Below are 20,446 nucleotides of genomic sequence, written 5' to 3'. Positions count from 1 at the left end.
TCTCTAATATGTTAAGAGTTATTACGATTGAAGAGGTTCAGTATAATGCTCCAAAAACTAAAATTCCATGCTAAATATTTTTCATTATATGTCACTAAGTTTAGTAGCTGTTATACGATTTGTATCTATATTCCTATACCAGTGTCGTTATACTATCTGTGAACATCTATATATATATACATCATTATTGAGACCTCATGTCAAACCAAACTGAATAAAAAACAACAAAATACATACAAACGTTGGTATCATGTCTTTCTTCCATCGTTTTTGCGATGTCATCATGAAAGATTTTCTCTGCTTAAATCAATGGAAAGATATGTCCTCGGTTTATTTTTATAATATTTACATGTAATTGTACACGTATTCGTAATACTTAGACAGCTCTTTATTCATGATTATTTTAAAATTGCATTGAAAATCTAATCTATCTGTTTGCCGACGTGTCGTGCTTTGTCGGTCATAAACTGTGTCTATCCACAGGGAGGATGAAGTATTCGAATTAGCGATAATTAATTGGGTCATATGCAAATCACAGGTGTCAAATGGTATGAATTCAGATGTGTATATATTACCTGTCAGAACACCTGGCCGTGGTATGCGCCTCAATTAAGTCAATGGTGGTCCATTCATAGTGATTTACAATATACATGTACATGTGTGTACAATATGGGTTTGACGACACCCCCCTCCCCTTCCCGCAGCATGTCACTTAGGACAATATATAGTTCAATATATAATACCTTATTTACTAAGTGTCATATATGTTATTAGAAGTATAATCATATACATTTAATATATCAGAAATATATATATAACTATATCTTTCTGCTGTTAAAATATACATTTAACACTGAATACCGGTATATCAAATATAATTACATAACAAATTACCGGTAATATCAACATACAGTCGTATAAGGTTTACGAGACACTATTAGCAAAATACAAATTCTTAGTACATGTATTATAGCTGTTGTAAGAGAGGTCAGATTCTCCATGCCAGATTAAGAATGGAATTACAGCTCTCTTAATTTCATTTTTTTTCCCTTAGAACTCTTATTCTTAGTCCTCTGGGTTCATGTAATAATTACAACGAATTCAAACTCACGATCACTTCTTGTTACGATGTCGTCGTCGTTTCTGCAAACTTCGTGCACATGTTTTCGGTAAAATAACCTGTCCAATTTCAACACATAGTTGACAAATAAGGAAAATGCTTCTATCTCAGGTATTCAAAATATCATTATTAGCTCAGAGTGATTTGATTTATTACTATTAAATCTTTTTTGTATTTATTCATTTATTAATTCATTCATTTTACATATGTATCAGACAACCAAAGTATGTGTTTTCACTACTGAAGACGGCTTTATTATTAGTGTTTAATGTTATTCAATCTTAAACTTGTAATACATGATGTATTGATGTAAATTGATGTAAAATATAAAATGAATGAAATATCAAAATTTGATCCCGATAACAAAACCACTTTGTATAAATAATCTACAAATTTACTAAATAATGCAAGTTTGCTGGTCAGTAGTATGGAGATTTGAAAATACAAATGCTAAAAATGCATTGTTGCATTAATTAAGGAAGTGTACAACAAATTTCATGGTTGATGACGAGCTAGGAAAGTACCCGATTTATGTTATACATGTTTATCATTCTTGATTTCTAGATACAAATAAAAGGGATAGTCTCATTCTGTAATTAGAAATATAAATAAATTTTAATATAACAATAATAGTTTATTCTTTCTCGAGATGTCATCTCATTGGTTTTGTAGAAGAAATAGAGAACATTTTGAAATACATGTACTTACAAGTATGCATTGCGGAGTTCCATTAATAATTTAAAACATCATGAAATTAAATTTGTTTTGAAGATTTATGTATTGTAATATGTATAACTAAAAAACCACGCACAACGAATTGAAATGTAATGGGAGAAACTGTAATTTTTGTAAATCGGATATTGGCAACGAATTTCCTATTTAACATAAATCAGTGATATGTCAGTTCTATATTAATTTGAATGAGTTATGATAAAATGCAAGGGATGTATATATAACGCTAAAATCCATAGAAAAGTTTACCGTTTCTTACAAAAAAATGGTAAATTGATTTGAAATTATTCTTTGTATATATTTATTTGTTTTTCTCCTAAATGTATTGCTTTAATTATTACATGTGAACTGTTACATCTGAGTAATTAAACAAACTTATTTGATTGGTCAATAAAGATTTGGGCGTAGTTTGGCAACCGTCCAATTGTGTCCAAATTTCTATAGGTCAGTTTTTAACCAATCGACTAGCTGGAAGATTAGTACCATATAGCTATATAGGGTCATGCATCCCGTATATAAGGTAGATATCCATTTCCAAATCATCACTTACATCATTGTACATGTACACTGACGATGACTTATGAATGTGTTTTCTGCACCCGTGTTGTGAGAGAGCGACAGGAGGCTCTTCAATGCGATATTTGTTCCCGGTGGCAACATAGGAAGTGTGATTCCGGTAAGTCTATTTACTATTTTTATAATGTCTGGAAGACAAAAAGCGTAACATGTAAGCATTTATTAGTTAGTTAATTTAAGATAGTGTTACTTAATTATGCTCCATCGCCGACATTACAAACGATGCACGTCATTAATGTATGGACTTTTTTGCGGTACCAAATTAATATTTTTTTCTTGAAATAAAATAAGAGACTCGTAAGGCATATTTATTGTGTAATGTAAGTAGTACGCCAAACTACGTGTATGTCAATATTCTGTATTTAATAATTGGTTGCACTTCAGAGAATTATAACAAATATAATTAATGTACTTTGGAGACGCTCCATAAAGGATCACTTACAACATCTCCTCTTCAAGAGACGCTCCATAACGGATCACTTCCAACATCACCCCTTCAAGAGACGCTTCATAACAAGATTTCAAGATTTTATTTGTTACTCTCAGACACATGAAAATGTGTTACATGAGGACATAATGATATACATAGACATATACATGACAAGATGGACACAAAATATACATGTACAAGATATACAAATACATAGAGTTATAATCGTATAATGTTTAAAGTAATTTCATTATCTTTCTTAGAAAAATTGCGAATTTGTTTAAAACTTGAATACTGCAGATATTCAATAGTCGTTCTAATTTTAAAAATGTAGGATATTTGGTGTAGTACTGAGCAAAATATGTTTCTCTAATAGCTTTTATTTCCCTTTTTTGACATTTGAAAAGATAGTGAAATTCATCTCCGATATCAACTTGACATAAATTACATATTCTATTTTCTTTTGGGATACCGAGCCATCGTCCAGTTTCAATAGGGAACTTTATATTTGAGGTACGAAATTTTGTAATAGTAATTCTGTTTTGTTCCGATAACTTTGTTAAATAACTTTCGAAAATAAATTCTTTTTTAAATTTTGAATAAAACAGACCTTTGGACGAGGATTCTATGTCTGCGAACCATTTTTGTATAAAAGCGTCACGTAGACGTTGTGCAACTTCATGCTTATAAAAATTTGCATTCATAGGTATTTCATTATCAAATATATATGTAAATCCAGTATCATTAAAAATTTGTTTAACACGATCTAACCATTTAAACCGTATTTGTCCATTGCGACTTAAACTCGCCATTAGTCTATATATAAAATATTACTTAATTTATTTTCATTTAACAAAAGGTTGTTCCAAAAATTTAACATTCTCAGCTTTACCTTTATTTCTAACGGATATCTTCCCAATTCACCATAAATCATATACCCAGGCGTGCTAGCCCTAACATTTAAAATTCTTTTGCAAAATTTAAGATGGGTTTGTTCTAAAATCTTTAAATCTTCGTAACCCCAGATTTCTGACCCATATAACAGAATCGGTTCAACTAACGAGTCAAATAGCTTAAGTTGTAGATCTACTGGTATTGCCTGATTTCGGATTTTTTTAAAAATTGAAAATATAGATTTTTGTGCCTGTTCTATAAGCTTCTGTCTAGCCGCCACAAAATTTCCGTTAAATTTAAAAGTAATTCCGAGATATGTAAAGCAGTCTACAGTTTCCAATATTTCATTATCGAGTATAAAGTTGTTTTGCCGTCTACACACTTTCTCTTGCTAAATATCATTACTTTAGTTTTATTAACATTTACTTCTAGCTTCCACACTTTACAATATTCGCTGAAATTATTCAGTGCAGCATGCATACCTTCAACACTTTCCGCAAAAATAACAGTATCATCAGCATATAATAGTACAAATACTTCTAATAAAATACGTAATTCTCTGGTTATAATCTCATTAAGATTTTGGAGAGAAGTACTACCTTTAGATATCAAAAATTCCTCCAGATCATTAAGAAACACAGAAAACAAAAATGGAGAGAGATTTTCACCTTGGCGTACCCCAACTTGACAAGGGAAAAAGTCGGTGGTTTCCGAATGGAATTTCACACAGGATTTGATATTATCGTACATATTATATATTATTTTGAAACATTTACCCTTTATACCACTTTTAATCATTTTCTTCCACAGTCCTGTTCGCCAGATAGTATCGAACGCCTTACGAAAATCAACGAATGTGCAATAAAGTTTTTTACCACTTGATGTATAAAGAGATATTAAAGTATGCAAAATAAAAATGTTGTCCATGGTTGAGTGGTTTTTCCGAAACCCTGCTTGATTTTTAGATAGTAAACTAACAGTATCGGAGTATTTGTTAAGTCTGTTATTAATTATACGTGTAAATAGTTTTCCTAAACAGCTTATCAAAGTAATGGCTCTGTAATTATCGGGGTCATCCGGATTTCCTTTATTTTTATAAATGGGTTTGATCACGCCGATTGTCCAACTTTCTGGTATTAAACCAGTTTCAAATATAATATTAAATAATTTACAATACATTGACATTAATTCTGGAGACGAAAATTTGATATATTCATTTAAAATGTTGTCTACAGCAGGCGCTTTACTATTTTTCAGCTGGTTAATAGCATTTTTAAGTTCATCTTCCGATATCATACTATTAAGTATAGCGTCATTCTCTTCTGGGATGACGTCATTATTTTGATTAGTTACGTCATTTTCATTATCATCGACAGTCTGGTTTTCGTTTAATTTTCTAAAATACTGAAATAAAGTATCTATTGGAATTTCGCCAGTTTTTTTCTTACACTGTGAATTTTTATTTAGAGTATTCCAGAACAGTTTAGGGTTATTTTTAGAAATCTGGCGGAGTTCTTTTGCACATTTTTCTTTGAATTTTCTATGATTTACACGGATTCTTTTCCTATACTCTGTTCCTTTTTTATTCATTTGATTTTTAGTAAAAGTCGATTTAATACGTTTATATGTACTTTTAGCTCTGTTAAATTCAGTGCGAGCTGTTTTACATTCTTTATTGAACCATGGCTTGTCTTTACTTATTTTTGTATGTCGAGGTTTTTTAACTCCAAAAATATCTTTGGCTGAAGTAGTTAGCACAGAACATATACTTTTTACTACATTGTTAATTTGATCATTAGTAATCAAACCAGAATCCATTGATTGTAGTCCATTTAACGTGTTCTCTATATTACGGAGACTGTCCTGTTTTATCTGAATAGCTTCAGAAAACAAATTTACTTTAGCCTGTTCCCATTTAACATTATCAGTATGTATACGAAATTGGTCATCTTCTGCTGATACCGGTACTGGAATATTTTGGCATGATTGTAAATTACAGGAAAATTCTATTGTTTTATGTACATCAGAGAATAAAGGGTCAAAATCACAAATTACGAAGTCAGACACTAATCGAAATGATTCTGGAGACATCAGCAGGTAATCAACGACACTAGTGTCTTTACAGGTTGTCACACCAACACATTTATCTCTGTAAATACGGCCGTTAGCAATAAATAAAGAACATCTTTTACATAATTCTAACAGTTTTGTACCATATCTATTAGGACGCGCCGTGTCTTCACTATACCTGGTAAGACTTATATTTTGACTTGTAAGTTTTTCACATGCATAGACATTTTCAACATCACCTTGGTCATTAATATCAAGGGATATTATGTAAGTTTTCATCTGGAACAATGTAGTCTGGTAAAGTAGCAGTTCTAGCATTAAAATCACCCACTACGAAAATATTTTGTTTTGTATTACAAAAAAATATAAGTTCATCCTCGATTTCTTGGAAGGCATCTTCGGATGAGTACTTACTATATTCGGGAGGAACATAAACACAACCAATTAAAATATTGGGATTTTCCTTCGATACATCATATGTTATTTCACACCATTGTACGAATTCTGATTTGGACTTGTGAAATGTAAGAACTTTCGATATTTTTTTCTTGTATATTATTATTATCCCCCCTGATCTACGTTTGAATTTTTTTCTATGTTTTATATAATAATCATATTCGCCTGGAATCTCAAATTCATCAAACTCGTCTGTTTTGGTTTCTACACATATAAAAATATCGTATTTTCTGATTAGAGACACAAAATCCGGATTCAGAAGTTTATTTTTAAGTCAACACTGCATGTGTCTGAGTGCCTGTCCTAGTGCTGCTCACGTGTGTTACGGTCGCGTGCACGAGTGTCTCGCGGGTCCGGGTGAAGGTTGTCTGGTCGAATCCGTCTGGTCGACGCTCGTCGTTGTATGGAGGCACATACGCGACATCGTTGATGTACAGAGTGTCGAGTAACGGATCACTTACAACATCTCTTCAAGAGACGCTCCATAACGGATCACTTACAACATCTCCTCTTCAAGAGACGCTCCATAACGGATCACTTACAACATCTCCCCTTCAAGAGACGCACCATGTCGGATCCCCTGAATCTATAATTTCATCTATTAATGGATTTGGGGATTTCAATGTTGTGTCACCAGAGTCGCCTACAAGTACGATGTCTTCGGATAAAGAGACACTTGATACCCCGACTCCAAAACGCCCAGTTCCGGCTACGAGGGTTCGTCCAGCTCCGGCCCCGAGGGAACGACCAGTTCCGGCTCGGAGGCGACTTCTGAAACCTGTGTATTCACCTCCTCGTCCTATTCCCGCACCGAGGAGACATTTAGAATCAACATCTCTTGACGTCGATGGATTAACAGAACAGCTTCACCATGAATGGTAATATTTATTACGAGATCAAAAATAATAATAATATAATTAACTCTGTATCCTTCTCTGAATTGAATTATGTAATTGTACAAAGTATATCCTTAATTATAATAATATGTCATTCTTGTTCCAGCTCCATCCATACTGACCATACCTTTGAAGTCCTTCTAAATGGTTCGAAGAACTGCCGAGACCTTTTGGTTGACAATAAAGGTTACACATACAACATTAAGGTAAAGAATAGCCAAACATGTAAATACGTATATATATTACCATTTTACAATACGGTTGCTATTTCACAGCGAATAAATACTGACATTGAACATTAAATTACACACTCAAAAACTACTGTAATGGAATGAATTAACGATCATTTGTGCATGTTTTATTTTAAGAGAGTGGTGCCTAAAGGGAGAGATTGGCAGTGTTCCGCCAGGCGTAAAGATACAGTTGGTACCAACTGTACGTACTGCGCAGCAACTGTAAAAGAAAGAGCCGGAGAATTCCCAATGGGCAAACAAAGCCACAACCATCCACCAGGCGAGCCAGGAAAAACATTCAGATAAGAATGAAAGCTAGCGTAAGTCACCACATCAAAATTAGCATTTCAAAGATGAATGCCAGTATGTCAAAAATGTATATTAAAATCAAAACCTCCGTAAAAGATGTGTTATCTATCATAATCAAACAATATGTTTTTTGATATCATAAACGTCCTAATGCTTGTAATTTAAATGTCTAGGTGTTTAGAAATGACTTTCTTTATGCAGCATATCAACATAGTTCAAACATGAACATATTCTACTGCAGGTAAAGGAACAGTCCGTGAAAGATATTTTCCAGTCATCAGGTGCAATAGCGGAGAAGGTTTTGTACACAATGGGCGACAGTAACCTTCCTCCTGCCAGCAGACCAAAGCTGACGAATCTTTCAAGGATTGCAAACCGTGCCATGGAAGCTCTGCGACCGAAAGAACCACATGATGCCATGTTTGAGGTGATTTTCAAGTTTAACGGTTTTTAAAATGTTCTGATTTCTTAAAGGGACAATTCACTCAGACTAATTCTTTTACGTGACCAATAAGCAAAATATGGCATAAATGTATTGTTCATTGATTCAAGATTTGTGCATTATACAAATTTTATCAGCAAGTATTTTTTTTTGTAGATTGCCTATAATTTTTTGCCGGAAGATTTCCTAAAAGCAGAAATACAGCATGATTCGCAAAGACTTCTGATTTTCGCTACTGCAGATCAGCTTGATTTGTTAGTTAATATGCGTACCTGGTACGTAGACGGGACGTTCAAGGTATGTACTCACAAAAAAAATGACTATGAATTGTAGACTATACTTTGATTATTTGAAATAGATTTTTACAACTTATCAAGGTCCTATCCTTAAATTGTACAAAAGTATATATGAACATATAATAACATAGCATCATATATCCGATCATAAAATCCAATCGAATATAGGGTACTATGCATAGAAATTACTAATTAGCATTATTCACAAAGAAGTAAAGCTATGGAACAAATTGTGTTAACAGGTTGTCAAGCGACCATTTGTGCAGCTATTTTCCATCCACGGATTCGTTACTGCAGATGACAATGAAAACGCTGCAAAGCAAGTGCCGCTGGTATTTGTTTTGATGACACGCCGACAAACGTCCGACTATGTGAAGGTAACTCGTAGTTAGGGAAATACGTGATGGAATACAATTAATGAAAATATGATACGTTTCCTTATCTAAATGAAGAAAAAACCAAACACATGCTGTCTTTCTTAAATGAAGACATTTACATACTACAAAATGTAAAGTTAATAATTATTGCATGTTTTAGGTGTTCGAAGCTCTGCTCGATCTACTCCCGCGCCGAGCTGCAGTCCAAACGCTGGTAGCAGATTTCGAAAAGGCCACGTGGGCTGCCGCCAGAGTCACCATTCCTGGAGTTGTCATCAGAGGATGCAACTTCCATTGGAATCAAGCCATTTGGAGAAAAGTCCAGGAGGTTGGCCTTCAGGTATGAAATGGAGGAGTACAACTTCTCAGTCGAGCAAACATGATACTACAATTATGTAAAATATGTCCGTTTGATATCACCATATCGATAACCAAACATGATTTTAACGTGCTCATCGAATATTGAAATCAAAGAAAGTTATGCAAAATAATAATGAAAAACCCATAAGAAGTATAATATTAAAAGTGTTTAATGTTTTTGCAAATATGTTGTGAAATAAAATTTTACTATATTATAAACTAATTTCAGGTGGAATACATGCAGAAAACGGATGTGTACACGACCATAAGACGTGTCATGGCACTCCCATTTGTTCCTTCCGATGAAGTGGAGAACTGCTTCAACATGATACGTGTCCCAGAGGGAGGGAACGAGAAAATGGAACAACTATGTAGATACGTTGATAGGTAATACAGTATTTCTATCTAACATATTTTTTAATCATTTACATTACCTCCATCTATATGCTGATTAAGATACCAAAAACAAAATTTACATAATTTCTTATGAAAAACATGTAACAATAAATTGTTATGATCAAATTGTAATTAAACAATCTTACTGTAAATGTTACTACTAGCGAGTGACGTTTAAATTGATATACTTTTTTACATGCTAGGAACTGGATACACAGTCAGACATTTCCTATCCAATCTTGGAATGTATTTGGAGTGTCCACTCGGACAAATAATGATTGTGAAGGGTGGCACCGCCGACTGAGCCACACAGCAAGGGACACAACACCACCGTTCTATGTCTTGGTGCCCTTGCTGCATGAAGAGGCGAAGAAGCTGCCACTCCAAAAACAAATGGTGGAGGAGGGCGCTCTAACCAGGCTACAAAGGTCGGCCACACGGCAGTTCCAGGGGAAGATCTTCCGCCTATGGAGCAAGTATGAGGCCGAGATAATTACATGCTTGGAGTTGCTCAATACCATCAGTAAAATCAACGGTCCAGTGCTGTAATGTGTTCATGAAAAGAAGACTGTAAATATGAACATTTTGTAAATAAAAAAGTATGAATTAAAAAAAAAAAAAAAAAAAAATGAAAAAAAAGTTAATGTAAATAGATGTACATATGAAGCCTCTTAACTGATGAAGCCCGGGCATACTGTTATCATTTATAGGGCAGAAACTCCATTGGCATATGCAATAACTATTTTTGCTATATTTCAATATTTCATATTTGGACATTAAAGCAACAAAATAAATGACAAAAATATATTGAAAAATATTCTGTTATTGTACCAACGTAATAGCTGGCTTATCTATACATATGCCAATGGAGTCTTGAGGATATCAATGTATGTAATAGTTGTCGCCTCAATACAAATAAAATCTTTTTAACTCATCTCTAACTCATCTCTTGGTCATATTTTCATCAACGTCACCTTTTTAAATGGTGTTTCGCAGATGTTTAGGGTATTCCTTGTTTCTTGATGAATAACGGTTATATTTCATTAAATGTGGTGGAAAATGTTATATCTTCCATGTGCGAATCCATAATTGCGAAAAAAAAATCAAAGTTTCCAATTCAGGAGAAGAAAGTTAACTGTTATTCACCAATAAACAAGGAATGTTCTATTCGTTACATTTTATGTGTCTGCTCTCAGTCTAGACGAGGTCAACTGACACCAGTACATGTATTTCAATCAGTCTCAATTTCACCTCCATACGAATTAAGTTCCGCACATAACATAAGCTACGTAATCTAATTCAACACATTTATGCTCCAACAATTTCAAATGAAAAAAAGAAAGATGCGCGCAATATTACTTTTTTCAATATTGTAAAAAAGTATTCCCACCGAAACGATATATTTTCACTGTAAATGCTGTGTTCTAATTGGTCAATATTATTATTATTATCATCTTTATTTTCTCCAAAATGAAGAGTATATAATGATAATATATGAAAATACATATGGTAACAGCATGAAATAATATGTACAAAATTAGAGAGAGAGAATAGGGGGGGGGATATAAACAACATAATTATTATAAATCAGAGAATGGGAGAAGATGGCACAATTCTCTCAGATAATTCTATATCAAAATATTTTCAATATATAGTCGATATAGAGTAATTTATCAAAATTGATATCTTATTTAAATGCAAAAAGTGATATTTTATATGCAAATATTAACAGAATTTTATAACCTGAGAACTGATGCTGTTAATCCATCACTCAAAATATTGGTATTTAATTTACGTTGCCTGAATAAACAAAGAAACTAGTTATTTATAATTTGTGGGATAACAATATTTCTCACAATACACATCTATCCATGGCTGAAGATATGATATATATATATATAAAATATATGATTAATAAATGTCACACAATTGTATTTATGGTGTGAAAATCTCCAAGAAATAGTATTATAACATAAATAAAAAAAATAAAACCTCAGTAGATCGTTTCTAAAATAAACGATCTAAATTGAAATTTCTAAAATAACCGGATTTAAGTGATATCATTACTTTCTCACAACGCCAAATGTAAACCAAAGTAGATCTACGCGATCATACGATAAGTAGTTACATTGTATGTTTCCGCTATTATGACAAACTTGGGGCGATCTAGCTTTGGGGCGTGATGATGACTTTGGGGCGTAAAAGATAGTTTTGGGGCGTTATGGTTTCAAATTTGGGGCGTAAAAGTATATAGATTTGGGGCGAAACGAATGAATTTTGGGGCGAAATGGTTTGGGGCGGAACGTCTGTAATTCATTTGAGAGACTATAAGCTGTTATGAAGATAATTTATATGGCTATGACTTGCAATGTTACATCTCTATTATAACTTGACCATGACTTCAAGTATGATAAAGAAAATAAAACTTGTTTATAATTATTCTGGACCCAGTTTTAATAACATTCCTTTTTAAGGAATCTTTAAACTTAAAATTCTCCATAGGAAATCTCAAGTTAAGGAGCCTTCCTTAAAATCGGTAAGACTTTTTTCCTGAAGTTTTGCAATGCTTTTCTATGGGGAAATTTAAGTTAAGGAATTCCTTAGATTTAAGGAATGTTAATGAAACCCAGATTATTTATTAGATAAAACATATGATGGAGAAATAGAATTCATGCAGAAATAAAATTAGAGACAGTTCAACGATCATCAGGATAAAAGACACATATATGTGGACAATTAAGTTACATTGGATAAAGTTGTATTAGAAAACACTGGTTCTAAGATACTGCAGATATGGGCTTTGTGAAATCAGTTAAATCCTTGAGTACATTCTTTTGCCATTGCTGTAAATGTAACATGTAAACTAAAAACGGACCTATGTAAAATGAGGTATCCACTTTCATACACAATTGTACTTTGACTAGGTCACTCTCTGCAAATCAATGTTTTCAAAGTTATCACTATCAACAAAAGATGGATTTCTACTTTGAATTATTGGCACTTCAGTTTAATGATTTTTGGTGCGATATTGATAATTGGCACATGTATTTTAGTAGAATACAGACAATATTTGTAAAAAATGTTACCATTTTGATATGATATGTGTCGATCCACACAATAAAAGGATAAAAAGTTTGTAGATTAATCAACTAAAATGGGTACTGTACAATATTTCATAGTAATTTCCACTCGACATTTCCACAATGGAATGCAGAAAATTAATGTTAAAAGGATAAAATTATTATAAATCGCATGATAATGGTTACAAATAAAATTTATCTATTCTTCAGTTAAAACATTACCTTCAATGGGAGGGCTAATATCAGGTCATATGTCGATCCTGTCTTATGTTACCTAATTAACATTATGTTACCTAATTAACATTATATTACCAAATTAACACATTTGGAGATCAGTAATCCTTCTATTGATTTCCATCTTTGCATACTACAAAGTTACCTCCCTTGCAGGAAAATATCTTCTGTAGTGTCATTATTTTGTCAGCAAAACTTGCGCTGTTTTCTCAGAAATATATTATCTCACATTTGCAAACATATGATCAATACCTAACCACAAGGGCAGATAGTTCTGTAATATGAAGATACAGAATATACAGGTATCTTTAGAGCACCTCAAACTTTGTTAAAATTAAATCTCTGCTGCGCTAGAAGTACACAGCACTCTTAAAAAAGATTTACACATATATGTAAAGAACAGTATTTAAAGCAGAACAAAAAAAACCCTTTACAATAACAAGAGGCCCATGGGCCTTAACGGTCACCTGAGTTAGAATACATAATGAAACAAATAATGAAACAAATTAAAGACATATAAACACTATATGCTGGGCCTTGAAGTTGGTCAGTGATTTATAAATTTGACCTTTTTAGACTATGAAGAGTATTTGCTTCCATCAAACCTGTGAACTTAGAGGTATTTTTTGAAATTTTAATCAATTTGACCCTGTTTGGTCCTGCCCCTCTGGTCCCCCAGGGGGTCATCAAGGACGGATATGGATGTTAAAATGCTATATCTTAGGCTAATAATTCTAATCAAGTTTGACTAATTTCCTACGAAAATTGGGCAAATAATGTTCACAAAAAGGTTTTTACTATATAAACTAAAGTAAACTTGACCCCTCCCCAGGGGGTAACGTGAGACCCCAAGATCATATAATTCACAGTTTTTATAAAACACCTGAAGACCTTTCCATCTATAATTATTTGATTCTACTATATCCAGAATTTTAGAAGATTTTTGAAGTTTTAGCCTATTTGACCCTTTTTAGCCCCCCCCCCCCTGCCCCCAGGGGGTCAGCCAGGACCAATGTGGATATGATATTAAAATGCTATCTCAGGCTAATAATTCTAACCAAGTTTGACTCATTTCCTATGAAAATTGAGCAAAAAATGCTCATTAATGTGTTTTTCCTATATAAACTATAGTAAACTTTACCCCCTCCCCAAGAGGAAACAGGAGACCCCAGGGTCATATAATTTACAATTTTTATAAACAAACTTTAAGACCTTTTCATATCTATAAAGTGTATTTGACCATTTCCAGAATTTTAAAAGAATATTTTTGAAGTTTTAGCCTATTTGACCTTTTTTTGGCCCCGCCCCTCTGTTCCCAGGGGGTCGGCCAGAACCAATGTGGAAATGATATTAAAATGCTATATCCTTTGGACGGCCGTAACGTATTTATGCGTAATTATGCATTTGCCCCATTTCATGCACCCTTCTGGAGCCCCACTGAGACCGTTGAAAACTAAATACTAGTTTTTTGAAAAGAAGATGTTCATCCCTATATAGCATGTCAATATCGATTCGGTCATTGCATTAGTGACGTCACAAATCACCTTTGAACATGCCCAAATAAGTCAAAAATTGAGGTCTGAAACCCGGATTTTAGTGTGTGCCCGGAAACCTGTCGTTGTGAGCTTAATTATCAAGATACAGACATGCAGATGGTCTTAAACGATAGAAGAGATATCAAAGTAAGAGAAAATAGAGAGAAAGGGGAAAGGAAGGGGAAAATAGCACCGATTTCAAAAAAAAAAAAAAAACAAAAAAAAAACAAGTCCCACGCGCAGGTTTCTGCCTTCCATGACCCGTGCGTGGTGACCTTTAGGGGACTTCCGGTGACTGTTTTTACTTGTTTGTAGTGTGTGCTGTTTGTTATCATCGTGAAAATGGCATCAAACCGTAATCTAGATGCAAACTGCTTTCATAGATGGCATTTGTAATAACCTACTATCAAAATTGAGTCAAGTTCGAATCCTGCCGGCCGTCGAAAGGATATCAGGAGTAATAATTCTAACCAAGTTTGACTCGTTTCCAATGAAAATTGAGCAAAAAATGCTCATAAATGTGTTTTCCCTATATAAACTATAGTAAACTTGACCCCCTCCCCAGGGGGAAACGTGAGACCCCAGGGTCATATAATTCACAATTTTTGTAAGGACCTTAAGACCTTTCTATTTATGAAAAGTATTTGATTCTACCATATCCAGAATTTCAGAAGAAGATTTTTGAAGTTTTAGCCTATTTGACCCCTTTTGACCCCGCCCCTAAGGCCCCTGGGGGTCAGTCATAGAAAATTTGTTAATAGGATTAAATGGCCATCTCATACTGATAATTCTGACAACATTTGACTCATTTCCTATTACAAATGACCAAATAATGCGCAAAAATGTGTTTTCTCAATATAAAGTATAGTAAACTTAACCCCCTCCCCAGGGGGAAACTAGAGACCCCAGGGTCATATAATTCACAATTTTTGTAAAGGACCTTAAGACCTTTCTATCTATGAAGAGTATTTGATTCTACCACATCTGTGAGTAGAGAAGAAGATTTTTGAAATTTTACTCAATTTTACCCCTTTTGGCCCCTCCCACAGCCCCCTGGGGGGTGGGGACCATATAATTCACAATTTTGATTGGCCTTATGCCTTAGAAGGTTTGTGCAAAATTTCATTGAAATTGCTTCAGCAGTTTTGGAGAAGAAGTCGAAAATGTAAATTGTTTACGGACATACGACGGACGACGCACGACGGACGACGCACGACGCACGACGGACGACGCACGACGACGGACAAAAGGCGATTAGAATAGGTCACTTGAGACTTCGTCTCAGGTGACCTAAAAACACACAGCAGAAAAATTAACATGCATATCTACACGTTTGGTAGAAAACTCCTTGAGATGTGGATAAGATTTTAAATGAGTTATAATAGCCAGGGTTCAACCTGTGGATGACATATTTATACAGGTATACATGAAACATTAACACAACACAGTTAATTGCTAATTACACTGAGTCATTATTAAAAATTCACTAAAAGTTGATATTTTCAGCATATCAATTCAATGTTTATCAAAAACTGTATATCATCCACTTGTGCCTCTGTTCACCTTTTACTTACAATGTCCAAAAAGAGGTAGAAACAGAATTAATTAAAAATCCAGCAATAAATTAGTTTTATTTTGTGTAAGATATATGTATGATCCTGGTATGTTTTTGGTAGTTTGGGGTAATTGGTTATGCATGTGGAATATAATAGTGGAAACATTGATATGAAATGGGAGTATCAATTGTTACACTCAGAAGGGTGGTCTCCATATGGCAGTAACATGAAAAACAACATACCGTACCAACCGCTACTTTACACACATTTAACAATGGGATTATAACAGATGTAACACATATATATCACAGAACCTGTTTTATCCTTAAGTTAGTAAACTTGTGACTAGTAAGTCTCCCAATTAACATACAATTATAAATTTGTATTAACAGTAACAAGAGGCCCATAAGGCCTGAATTATTTCCCAGGAAATGTATAAATGGTAAAACTGAGACAGTAAAAGAAATATCTATGTAATCAAGTCTAAATAATTTAGCACTCATCAACAAACTCACACACCGGAGCTTCTGGGACTCTCATACTTCATAACCATTCCTAAAGTTTTAAGGATAGCTCATCTAGCTGCTTTAGCTAACAGCTTCTTTATCCATCGAGTAACATATTAACAAAAGAGGTTATGTTTTGCTTTCTTGCCGATATGGTTCTCCTCCGTGTCGGAACTTTGACGTTTGAGCGGAGTGATTTCAGTGTTTTCCTTTGTATCAGTATTTTGCCGTTTGTATGGAGTCATCTCCGCATTAGAAAAACTGCCTCCCTGTAAAATAAGATGTGAAATAGTAATCACAGAGGTTACTCTATAGCTGACTATGTTTTTTTGTGTGGACATTATTCTTTATGACTTATGGGAACTTTAGGGGACATCAAGTTAGACATTGATAAACATGATATACAAAATGTCTCCTAGTTTATATCATAACAAATAGCCAAAAAAAAAAAAAAAGAAGATTTTATAAGATATTCAACGAAATCTGTTTTCATATAACTGAGTTCTACCAGCAGGAACATTCTGTTATGTCGAAAATTGTAATTATCACTTATATATATTGATATATGGTTGTATGGGACAAGGAAGTAATTCCAACTGTGTGGACAAAACAAAATTGTAAAATTTTCGAGGCGATCTGCCCCTTTATCAAGACATACAAAACGAACACGATTACATAATAGGATACGAACAGTAATGCGGGACAAAGTAAACAAATATTAAACAACCATATATTAAGATATATGGTTGTAATAATTCATAAATATGAAAAAGGCAATTTTTGTTAAAGATATTAGGAAAAGTTATATTTCGATGTAGATGTTTTCCTTTAATAAGTGGTACTAGGCCAGATTCTCTATAAATTAAAGCATGACTTCCTCCCCTTCTGACCATACTATATTTAGAATATTCGAGAATTGGTCGAATAAAGGAAGTATAAATTGTATAAAATCAAGTTTGAATTTCAGTATTCTTAGTATGTTTATTCTTTTATGCTTTCTCATAGATATGGAAGATCAATTTGCCATTGAATTGAAATATACTCCTAGGAGCTTATGATTGGTAACATTAGGTATTAATTTTTGTATTGTTGAAAAATAAATCAAGAATTAATATTTGGGAGTCAACTTGCCTTGAGAAAAGAAGAGATACAGTTTTATCAGGATTAAAAAGTATGCCCCATTTTACAGCCCATGAAGATATTTTTCTCATATCATTGTTAAGATTTCGGCAGATTCTTGTCGTTCAATGAGACTTATTAAGGAAGTGTCGTCAGCAAACAATTCAACATTACAAGATATATCATCACCAATATCATTAAATTCAATATACAATAGAAAAAGATATGGTCCCAGGACAGATCCCTGTGGTACCCCTGCCTGTATAGATTTAAAAGTAGATTTGAATCCATCAAAGACCACTCTCTGTCTCCTATTCTTCAAATAAGATGAAAACCATGTCAACATATTACAATCGATTCCATCTTTTTTAAGCTTATATATTAAACCATCATGCGGAAGATGATCAAAAGCTTTGCTTTTATCACAAAATATCATTCTCGCTTCTTTACCATTATCCGAATGTTTTATAATTGTGTCATATATAGCTAATAGTTGATAAGGTTGTTGAATCTTTAGGTCAAAATTCTAATTGATGTTTGGAAATTATGTTATGTCTGGAAAAATAGTTAAAAAGGTTTTTAAATACAATTTTAGGGTTGAAAAAGCTGTCAAAATAGAATACAGTTTATTAGTTTAACGTCATATTAATAACCAGGGTCATGAACGGACATTCCAAGTTTGATCGTGGGGTAAAGCCGTACTACCCGGAGAAAAACCACCGACCAGCGGTCATTACCTGGCAACTGCCCCACATGGGTTTTGAACTTGCGACCCAGAGGTGGAGGGCTTGTGGTAATATATGACAAGACATCTTAACCACTTGGCCACCAAGGCCCCTATAATATATATAATACAAATAAATGTAAATGGTGGTTGTAGGTGATAGTCTCCATTTATCTCATAGCATATGTTTTTATATTTACTTTTCCTATACTGGTCAATTGTACTTTTAGCATTGATAAATTTAAACTTTGATAGGTTTAAAACAAATTTGGGATACTCCCAATATTTTGAATACAAAGGGAGATATAAGATAGGCAGCTGTTGCTTCAGCTAAATCTCGTCTGGTAGAATTTGAAAAGAAGTTTCAAAATGTGCAAAGTTTAAGCAAAGGGTAGGACGACAGACAAATCATGATGACCAAGTAAAATGAGATAATTACTAGTCAGACTAATACACATTTGAAACCTCCTCAACTGAACACAACGATTGTAACACTCCAGCATGATAGATTATATGTTACTGTAAGACAACTATTATAACACTCCAGCATGATAGATTATATGTTACTGTAACCTCCTCAACTCCACACAACTATTGTAACACTCCAGTACGATAGATTATATGTTACTGTAACCTCCTCAACTGAACACAACTATTGTAACACTCCAGCACGATAGATTATATGTTACTGTAACCTCCTCAACTCCACACAACTATTATAACACTCCAGCATGATAGATTATATGTTACTGTAACCTCCTCAACTCCACACAACTATTGTAACACTCCAGCACGATAGATTATATGTTACTGTAACCTCCTCAACTCCACACAACTATTGTAACACTCCAGTACGATAGATTATATGTTACTGTAACCTCCTCAACTCAACACAACTATTATAACACTCCAGCACGATAGATTATATGTTACTGTAACCTCCTCAACTCCACACAACTATTATAACACTCCAGCACGATAGATTATATGTTACTGTAACCTCCTCAACTCCACACAACTATTGTAACACTCCAGCACGATAGATTATATGTTGCTGTAACCTCCTCAACTCCACACAACTATTGTAACACTCCAGTACGATAGATTATATGTTACTGTAACCTCCTCAACTCCACACAACTATTGTAACACTCCAGCACGATAGATTATATGTTACTGTAACCTCCTCAACTCCACACAACTATTGTAACACTCCAGTACGATAGATTATATGTTACTGTAACCTCCTCAACTCCACACAACTATTGTAACACTCCAGCACGATAGATTATATGTTGCTGTAACCTCCTCAACTCCACACAACTATTGTAACACTCCAGTATGATAGATTATATGTTACTGTAACCTCCTCAACTCCACACAACTATTGTAACACTCCAGTACGATAGATTATATGTTACTGTAACCTCCTCAACTCCACACAACTATTGTAACACTCCAGCACGATAGATTATATGTTACTGTAACCTCCTCAACTCCACACAACTATTGTAACACTCCAGTATGATAGATTATATGTTACTGTAACACACTTTATTTTCACGTTCCAGGTATATCACCAGTTCAATATTTCTCATATCAATTATTTTCAACATAATCACTAATACATAAATTCACAATCAAGGATTCATAATGACAATCGTGCATTCATTTATACACCTTCTTATAATAATTCCCTAAACTTTTATATTCACATTTGAGCTCTCTCCTAAAATTACCTGAATACTAATATCTCTTTAATATATGGTGGTTTACAGTAATATGTATATTTATGTAAATGAAATACCAATTCTGAAACTAGAATCAAATACTTACTCGTGGCAGAGGTAGTTTTTGGTCCTGGCACCATTTAGTGAAGGTATCCAAAGCAATCTTGTAAAACTCCGGATCATCTCTTTTAATGAACAGATACACATATTGGTCTGTGAATTCACTTGGAAGAATACGGGAGACATCCTCCTTACGTATAACCATGGGTGATTCCGAATTTCTCTTATCGTAAAAGCGAACATGGTCAATAGGATTGGATTCCTTCATGCCATAATCCATGCTCACTATCTGTAGAAAAATGAATCATAATTCTG

General features: G+C 33.7%; 2 protein-coding genes across 6 annotated transcripts in view; one reads left to right on the top strand and one right to left on the bottom strand.

The window, feature by feature from the left end:
• The first annotated feature begins 7,715 nt into the window (after positions 1–7,715).
• On the top strand, positions 7,716–10,226 carry LOC138316743 (uncharacterized). The gene is made up of 7 exons (XM_069258404.1): positions 7,716–7,727; positions 7,958–8,143; positions 8,315–8,455; positions 8,697–8,831; positions 8,992–9,171; positions 9,421–9,578; positions 9,791–10,226. Exons 1-7 carry the CDS (start codon positions 7,716–7,718, stop codon positions 10,134–10,136), a joined length of 1,158 nt encoding a protein of 385 aa, XP_069114505.1. The 3' UTR covers positions 10,137–10,226.
• The window catches only part of LOC138316054 (deoxynucleoside triphosphate triphosphohydrolase SAMHD1-like), a 68,543-nt gene continuing 57,440 nt past the window's right edge, over positions 9,344–20,446 (bottom strand). For all 5 annotated transcript variants that reach the window (XM_069257531.1, XM_069257532.1, XM_069257530.1 and 2 more), the window contains 2 exons: positions 20,178–20,420; positions 9,344–16,767 (listed from right to left, as the gene is read on the bottom strand). In XM_069257531.1, the coding sequence (XP_069113632.1) occupies positions 16,615–16,767; positions 20,178–20,420 (396 nt within the window). In that variant the 3' untranslated portion in view covers positions 9,344–16,614. The remainder of the gene's footprint in view (positions 16,768–20,177; positions 20,421–20,446) is intronic.

The sequence above is a fragment of the Argopecten irradians genome, chromosome 2, assembly GCF_041381155.1.
Source record: "Argopecten irradians isolate NY chromosome 2, Ai_NY, whole genome shotgun sequence".
Classification (NCBI taxonomy): Eukaryota; Metazoa; Mollusca; class Bivalvia; order Pectinida; family Pectinidae; genus Argopecten; species Argopecten irradians.
Note: the sequence above shows the minus strand (reverse complement) of the source record. Positions and strands in the feature narration are given on the sequence as shown.

Coding starts and splice junctions, on each gene's coding strand:
- LOC138316743 (XM_069258404.1), top strand. Junction 8,456..8,696: donor ACGTAGACGGGACGTTCAAG/GTATGTACTCAC, acceptor TTGTGTTAACAG/GTTGTCAAGCGACCATTTGT. Junction 8,832..8,991: donor AAACGTCCGACTATGTGAAG/GTAACTCGTAGT, acceptor TGCATGTTTTAG/GTGTTCGAAGCTCTGCTCGA.